The 9,030-nt window shown below is 43.3% G+C and overlaps 1 protein-coding gene across 2 annotated transcripts in view; it reads left to right on the top strand.

The window, feature by feature from the left end:
* The window catches only part of MTFMT (mitochondrial methionyl-tRNA formyltransferase), a 20,594-nt gene extending 18,138 nt beyond the window's left edge, over window positions 1-2,456 (top strand). The window contains exon 9 of one of the 2 annotated variants that reach the window (XM_023729722.1): window positions 1,438-2,456. In XM_023729722.1, the coding sequence (XP_023585490.1) occupies window positions 1,438-1,635 (198 nt within the window). In that variant the 3' untranslated portion in view covers window positions 1,636-2,456. The remainder of the gene's footprint in view (window positions 1-1,437) is intronic. The other variant, XM_004374665.2, reaches the window with a different exon arrangement.
* The last annotated feature ends 6,574 nt before the right edge of the window (window positions 2,457-9,030 follow it).

Below are 9,030 nucleotides of genomic sequence, written 5' to 3'. Positions count from 1 at the left end.
GTGGGACATAAAGTGATACTCGTGAGGTGTGTGCCTCTTAGCTCAAGTAGATACAAGAGACTAAACGGGCAGCTTCTGTCTGGAGGTGAGATGGGAAGGCAGAGAGGGTTAGGAGCTAGTTGAATGGACATGGGGAATCAGGGATGGAAATGAGGAGTGTGCTGTCACAGGACGGGGAGAGCAGTTAGGGTCACGTAACAATGTCTGTATAAATTTTTGTATGGGAGACTAACCTGAAATGTAAACTTCATTTAAACTACAACAAGAAAAAAATAAAAAGACATAGAATTTCGAGCATAATTTTTTGGAAGTGGTAAGGTTTTGCCAAGACATTATTATTCACTGAAACTGTGAAAGAAGATTTAGTAACTTTAGAAGAAATCCAATGTAATGAACAGGCTCTTGTGTCTGGTAACACAAAAGACAGTCCTGTCAAGGTGTCTAGCTGAACTCCTACCGTACATGCACGTACTGGTTATGCTGCTCAATAGTGGCTGCGGCAGAGGTTTCTCAACTATTTAAAATTACTGTGAGACGATTATCGTTTTATGAGACAATGGTATTGTCCTGGGAAGTGTTCCACATTCCTAGCATTTCCTGGGTGTTCCCCTTTATGTGGTGTTTATGTGGGCTATTTCAAGCTCAAGCAGGGGTGTTTAGAATGTGATAGATTGACCCACACTATGCCAACTGCAGATGGAGAACCTCTATATTAACCTCTCTTCATCTCTCCCCAGCTTATTCTGGAACAGTGTTGGGTGCATGTGTCTTGCTGTCCTTATCTGGGACTCTGTGTACGTTTTGCACGTCTGCCATTTTGCTTTAGTAGAAAAAGCTGGGCTTGTCCCAACGTGAGAGTGTGAGTCCCACCAGTTCTGTCAGCCGGGACACATCAGTTTCCGCTTCTAAAGTGGGGGTGATACTGGATCTGCCTACCCTTTAGAGTTGTTATACCACCTGAAAGCTTGGTGGTTCAAACCTACCCACTGGCTCTGTGGGAGAAAGACCTGGTGATCTGCTTCCGTAAAGATTACAACCAAGAAATCCCTACGGGGCAGTTCTACTCGCTATGAGTTGGAATCGACTTGATGGCACCCAACAACAACATGTATTGATGACAGTCAAAATAAGATGTGTGGATATACTCTGAAATTTTTAAAGCACCATGCAAATGTAATACCATACATTTTTATTCTACTCTCTTTGTGTTTAAATAGGCATATGCATGTCTATGCATTTGTTATCTCTCCTTGGTAGTAAGCTTTTAGAGTTGAAGAACTGTATACATGTTATTTAGTACGTTGTTATTTGTAGCTAGGCCTTTAGTAACGTTTGTTGGTTCGTTTGTTTTCATGATAAAGTTTTATAAACTAAAATTTACTCAGCTTTCCGGTTTTGCCACCACTGCCTGTTCACTATTTGTCTTTTGCCCTTTAGGATGGCTGGATTGGTGTGCGATCAGTGATGCTCAAGAAAACACTAACAGCTACTGATTTCTACAATGGATATTTGCACCCCTGGTACCAAACAAATTCTCAAGCTCAGCCAAGCCAGTGCAGATTTCAGACTCTCAGACTGCCAGCAAAGAAGCAGCAGAAAAAAAAGATTGTTGCTATGCAACAGTGTATTAAGTAGTTAGGAAGAAGATGGACAAGAATCTGTTACGTATTTGTAATTTATTAAAAGCCTTATTTATAAGGAATTACAGTGGGTGGCTCCTATGGTTAACACAGTCAGCTGCTAACCAAAGTGTTGGAAGCTCACGTTCACCCAGAGGTGCCTTGGAAGAAAGGCCAGATGATCTACTTCTGAAAAATCTACTTCCAAAAACCCTATGGAGCACAGTTCTACGCTGACATACATGGGGTCACCATGAGGCGCAATCAGCTCGATGGCCACTGAGTACTGTTACCTTGGCTTTCAAAGAAGATGAAACTGTTGGAAAAAGAGATTATTGTCAAAAAGATGGATTACCTCACTTCCTACTTTTTAACAGTAATTAAAAGCTTTTTCTACTTGAATAACAAAAGAAGCTTTAAATAAAATTTTTATTAATATCAAACTCAAGGAGATTCTGTCTTTCCCTAAAGAGCAAGGACAACTAACTGGTGTGTTTATTTGTAGGTACTCGAGAGAGATCCTTTTAAAAATAGTGCCTGTGTTGAATGTTTTAAATCCTGTTTCCCTGTTGACTATGTTACCGGTTTAGGAGTATTTCATCTGCATTTCTGATTTTCAACAAGTAGTTAAATCAACTCTTTATATTCCTTGACCACCTGGTTCTCATCAAGTAGTAAATATATGATACTGAATCATCTCTGTCACATAGATCTGTATTATGAATTCACATTTTACATGTAGGTCTTCCCGAAGTAGGAATATGCTCACATTTTCACCTTACTTGGAAATAAAGGTTGGGGAGCATCTGGTCTGTGCAAATGCATCTTCTCTGTCTCCGGGGGAGCTGAGTGCTTCTGGAGGAGGAAGGAGGTGCCGTGGCCAGCTGTTGACGTCTTGAGAATCTTTTCACGTCAGCTTTTTCTGCCCAGATTCCGTCAGTTGAAATCTCATCTATTCATTCAGCAGCATTTATTGATAGGGTGGTCGTCTAAATTAGGACATTCTGATGAGTGAAAGGAGGCATTAATACTAATTACTCCGGGTCCACAGGCATAAACCAGGACTCTCCCAGGCAAGCCAGGTTGTCGGGTCATCCTATTTACTGAGCACTTGGGGTGCCATTAGCTTTTATGCTGGTTGCCGGAGATTCAGAGGTTAAATAATATGAAGCATCTTCAGTCTAGTGGGGAGGCAGACATGTAAGCAAATATAGAGCTATAAATGCTATAATGGAGGTATAGTGGATGCATTAAGTCTCCCTTGGGAGTCAATGGTGGCTTTCTAGAGGAAGTGAAACTTAATCCAAGGTTGCAAATGATGAGTTCAGTATGCAGACTAAGGCCTGGAAGGGCGTTCTAGCATGTGTAGAGTACAAAGACATGAAAAGAACGCTCATTCTTTAAACCATAAAGTTGTTATATATTGTATGTATGAGCTAGTTCTATATACATACGTATACATGCATATATATATATATATATACACACATATATGTATGTGGAACCCTGGTGGGCACAGTGGTTAAGAGTTCGGCTGCTAACCAAAAAAGGTTGGCAGTTCATATCCACCAGCCACTCCTTGGAAACGCTATGGAGCAGTTCTGCTCTGTCCTGTAGGGTTGCTATGGGCTGGAATCGACTCAACGGCAACAAGTTTGGTTTTGGTTTATATATATACTTGAGTGTGTGTGGTGGAGCTGGGGAAAAGCTAATAATGGATCATGGAAGATAAATGGCATGGTATACAGGAAAAAAGCATGATGTTTTGAAGGACCTGCAAGAATTGATAGGAATAGAATATGATGATGTAGGTAAGACTGGAAGAGCAAGCTGAGGCCAGATCATGGCTTTGACAACCACAATGAGAGTCCTGACCTCGTAGGCAAACGACTTTTTTTTTTTTTAATTGTAAAAATATATATAACACAACATTTGGTAGGCAATAGATTTTTAATCAGGGAATGACATGACCAGATTTACATTTTGGAAAGATAACTTCGGTAGTGGAAGTGTGTGTGAGACCTGGGACAGGAAGATGCTGGCAGGGTAAAGAGCTGAGGTGCAACAGTGACTGTGGGGATCGGCAAAAAAACATTTCAGAGATTGCTGTGGAAGTGACAGAACTTTACTGGGTTACCATTTGGTTATTAAATTTTGGCTCCACCACTGACTAGCCCTTTGATCTCTGAGAAGTCACTTAACATCACTGAACTTCAGTTACCGCATATGTGAAATGGGACTGATGATAAGAAAGCAAACCAAAAAACATTCTCAGGATACTCTGGAGAATCAATGAGACAGTGTACGTGAAAGTGCTTTTGTGCTGTTATTTTAAAATTAATATTCTTTGATCAATTACTCCCTGCCAGGCACTCTGCTCATGTTAGGGAATACAGAGAGAATGAAAATCAGCACCCGCTAGTTGCTTGCGTATGTGGTAGGGTGATTTCTGCAGGGGACCCATGGACATGCCCAGTCAGACACTGCCCCAGAGAGTAGGGAACCTCACTGAGTACAGCTCACTGGCCCCAGAGCTGTGACCCAGGAAAGGCTAGGTTCCATGTGAACCATCTAAGCAATTTTCTGCCTCTCCCATCCCCCCAGACGGCAACCGCCTTGGTGAGAGGAGCATTTCTAGAATGCTAAAAGGAACCTCAAAGATCCCTCAAACCTTGACATTTGGTGACACCAAGACCCTTGATGTGTGAAGTTAGGTTCTTGGATGCAAAGAACGTGACCGGAAACACCTTTAAGAAGGTGTGTGTAGTGGGGTGGTTATTATAGGAATATAAGTGGGCCAAGACTGGAAAGCTGTTAGGAGCAGGGCAGCTCTGGGTTTGGATTTGCTTACCCTGTCCCTCCCTACCCTCCTTGTGCCCTATGGTCTCCCTGATGACATGTGTGCTCTGTTTATCTGATCTCTTACCAAACAAACAAAACCATTGCCGTTGAACTGATTCCAACTCATAGTGGCCCGATAGGACAGAGTAGAACTGCTCCAAAGGTTTCCAAGGAGCAGCTGGTGGATTCGAACTGCCGACCTTTTCTGGTTAGCAGCCAAACTCTTAACCACTGCACCACCAGGGCTCCGAGAGTCAAAGCTGCATCGACCAGGAACCAAACCCAGGCCTCCCAGGTGGCAGGCAAGAATCCTACCACTGAACCACCAACGTTCACCCGATCGGTCTTGTACTAGTTAATGGAAGACATTCTAGGTGGGGCCTGTCTGATTGTTCAGCGAATTACCATTGCCTTTACTGGGCAGAACCTTTTACGCCAGCCCACCTTCTAGTCCTTGGCCAGACCGTGGGTCAGTACCACCCCACTTCAATGATTCTCACCCTGCATAAAAGATAGCCAGTTTGAGCTGGAAAGGGAAGTTGGTCATCAAGATTGGCATGGCTGGTACACTTAGATGTGAAATACCATTCATACACATGAAATCTTGAGGCAGGAGTGTGAGGCCTATCCCATGGAGGGCAGTTTCCCACCCAGGGAGCTTCAAGCCCACCCTGGGACTGGAAGATAAACACAAGATACAGAAATGGCATCTTCAAGTTGGCAGTCCCTTCTCTGAGAAAGAAAATGGTGCACATCCCAGATAGGCCTCAGGGAAGCATATGACCCACTCTTTGTTCAGGCCCCTACAGAGACCACAGTCCAGTCTGACTGAGGAGGTTTCTCATCAGAACCAGATCCACCTGGAGTACTTGTTTAAAATATAGATTCCTGGGCCTCACACCAGACCTTCAATGAGAATCTCTAGATATGGGATGCTGCATTTTATCAAACTCATCAAATAAATGTTATGCTAGAGCAGTGTCTTAGTCTGCGTTCTCTAGAGGAGTAAAACTAGTGAAGTGTGTATAACTATATGAAGAAATTTACTTCAAGGAAATGATTCACACAATTGGGGCTGGCAAGTCCCAAATCCATGCGTCAGGCAGCAGGCTGAAGACCTCTGCCGGCTCCCATGGTTGCAGGGGCTGACAAACCCAAAATCTGCAGGTCAGACGGCAGGCTGGAGGCCTCTGCTGGCTCACAGGGCTGCAGGGGTTAGTAAATCCAAAATCTGCAGGTCAGGCAGCAGGCCAGACACATCTGCAGGCTTACGTCGCAAGAACAGAAGTCAGGTGACGAGAAGCATGCGGTGTCGAGTAAGAAAGCAAGCTTTGCCAGAACATCCATTTATATACTGGAGGCAGGCCACAACCCCAAGGAAACTCCCCTTTCAACTGATTGGCTGCTCACATAGATCACAAAATGCAATGTGATTGCATAGTATCTGCCAAACCGCTGAGAATCACAGCCTGGCCAAGCTGACACGTAACATTAACCATCATAAGCAGTAACACCTTCAACTAACTTAAGAGGTGCACGTGGATCTCAGCCACATACTGGCCCCTAGGACCAAGGTCCTTTGAGGGCGTGTTCTGTGCTGTCAAGTTGATTTCGATTCATAACAACCCTATAGAACAGAGTAGTACTCCCCATAGAGTTTCCCAAGCTGCAATCTTTACGAGAGCAGATCACCAAGTCTTTTCTCCCACAGAACCAGCAACTTTTCACTTCGAAGCTGAGTGCTTGCTTAACCATTGCACCACCAGGGCTTCATGGGGGGCGTGTGGAGAAAGGCTACTCTGTGCTCTGGCTGAAAGGATGGGTTTGCAAATGCATGGGTTTCTTATGCAAGATGCTTCTATCCTGGTTGTTGTCTGAGCTGAAGAAACACACGTGGCATCCTATTCAAAATCCAACGCTGTTACTAGTTAAGTGACCCAGGATAAGTAACAAACTTTTTAAACTCAGATTTCTCAGTTTAAAAATATGGATAATACCTGCTTTGCAGAACAGAAATACATATGGAAAATGCCCAGGGCAGTGCCTGGCACATAGTAGACACTAAATAGTAGCTATTATTGTCACCAAGGAGCCCTGGTAGCGCAGTGGTTAAGCACTTGGCTGCTAACCAACAAGTAGGTGGTTCGAACTCACCAGCCACTTCGTGGGAGAAAGACGTGGCAGTCTGCTTCTGTAAATATTACAGCCTGGAAACCCTGTGGGGCAGTTCTACTCTGTCCTATAGGGTTGCTATGAGTCAAATCAACTTAAAGGCAATAGGTATTATTGTTACCATGGTCTACTGCTGTTCTAATCTCTTCTTTTGATCTGCAACAGTATTTTGTCCTCTGGATGGCAGCACCAGCCTGTGGAGATGCCTTTAGACAACACGGAAAGAAAAAGAATTTAGAGCAGGAAGGATCTGATTTAGTAGCCCAAATTTTTACTTTAGAGATGGAATGAGCGTTCAACTACAGCCAGCTAGTGACAACACCAGGATTAAAACCTGGTGACTACGGTAGATTTTGCTTCAAAAAAGTTTCTAATCTTGGTTTGCTTCGGGGGACAAAAGAGATGTTTCTGGGCATAAAATTTAGCTCCTGAGAATGGCCACTGAAAGGATGCTTATTGCTTTTATACTTTGTATTAAAGGTAGTATATTTTCTAGTGCAAACCTATTTCAACCTTTTTTCTTTATAGTCATCAAACAATTCTAAGGTAAAAATAAGTTATTTTTAGAGGCAGAGTCTTTGAGTCAGACAGACCTGATGTGGGCCCTCGCCCTGCCACCGACCTTAAGCCTAGGCTGGTTACTTAACCCTCTGAATCTGTTTCCTTATCCATGACATTGGTGTCACTAGGGTAGGTGACACCCAGCGCAGTAACTCATGGTGTCACCCCCACCCCCCACAGGCCTCCTTCCGTACCAGACCATACAGAATCCTTAGTAATGTTTTTTGTACTGTTACTCGTATATCATAATTCTCATACATCACTCCGTCTTTTCCTTGAATTACTACTTCGCTCTCAAAAAAGTTACTGATATAGGTACACAAATACTAATTACCACAATATTGTAGCTAAAACACCAGGAAATTTGACAAAATTAGCGACTGTCATGGATTGAATTGTGTCCCCCAAAAATATCTGTCAGTTTGGCTGGGTCATGATTCCCAATGCTGTATGATTTCCTTATGTGTTGTAAACTCTATCACTATGATGAGGTTATATGTGCTCTCATTATGTGTTGTAAATTCTATCACTGTGACGAGGTTATACTGATGAGGTCTACAAGATTGGATAGTGTCTTAATCCAATCTCTTTTGAGATATAAAAGAGAGAAGCGAGCAGAGACACATGGGAACCTCATACCACCAAGAAAGCAGTGCCAGGAGCAGAGCGCATCCTTTGGACCTGAGGTTCCTGCGCAGAGAAGCTCCCAGACCAAAGGAAGACTGATGACATGGACCTTCCTGCAGAGCCGACGGAGAAAGCGTTCCCCTGGAGCTGACGCCCTGAATTTGGACTTGTAGCCTACTGGACTGTGAGAGAATAAACTTCTCTTTGTTAAATCCATCCACTTGTGGTATTTGTTAGAGCAGCACTAGATGACTAAAAACAGTGGTAACAAGGAAAACAGTGCGTGCGTGCAAATGAGACCATGTGATTCAAAGTGTCATTGGAATTGGGTAACAATGACAGCTCTGACTGGAGCACATTAGGTTTAAAAATTAGCATAGAGTTTTAGCCTTGTGGGCTGTCTTAGTTATCTAGTGCTGCTGTAACAGAAATACCACAAGTGGATGGATTTAACCAAGAGAAGTTTATTCTTTCACAGTCCAGTAGGCTAGAAGTCCAAATTCAGGGCGTCAGCTCCAGGGGAAGGCTTTCTCCTTCTCTGGCTCTGGGGAAAGGTCCTTATCATCGATTGTCCCCTGGTCAAGGAGCTTCTCAGCACAGGGACCCTGAGTCCAAAGGATGCGTGCTCCTGGCTCTTCTTGCTTGGTGGTAATGAGGTCCCTGTTTCTCTGCTCACTTTTCTCTTTTATATCTCAAAAGAGATTGATTTAAGACACAACCTAATCTTGCAGATTGAGTCCTGCCTCATTAACATCATAGAGGTAGGATTTACAACACATAGGAAAATCACATCGGATGACAAAACGGTGAACAATCACACAATACTGGGAATCATGGCCTACCCAAGTTGACAGATATTTTTGGGGGAGACAATTCAATCTACGACATAGGTATACTGATACATGTAAGCTGGACTTATGAAAAATGTTTTTGTTATAACTAACTGCAGGGATATTTCTATGAAAAATAATAAATTTCTGCTGAAACAGTTCACAAAAGTTTGAGAGATGGTCATTTTGGTGTCACCCCCTCTGACAGTGTCACTCGGTGTGGTCTGTACCCCTCACATCCCCTTAGTGACACATTGATCCATGAAATGAAAATGATACCTACCTTGCAAGGGTTGTCATGAGGAATAAATATACATAACACACCCGGCACAGTGCCTGGAACACAGTCGGTTCTAAATACCGATACTATCAGCTAGTAT

Source organism: Trichechus manatus, unplaced genomic scaffold (genome assembly GCF_000243295.1).
Source record: "Trichechus manatus latirostris isolate Lorelei unplaced genomic scaffold, TriManLat1.0 scaffold00030, whole genome shotgun sequence".
NCBI lineage: Eukaryota > Metazoa > Chordata > Mammalia > Sirenia > Trichechidae > Trichechus > Trichechus manatus.
This window is presented reverse-complemented; position numbering and strand designations above follow the sequence as displayed.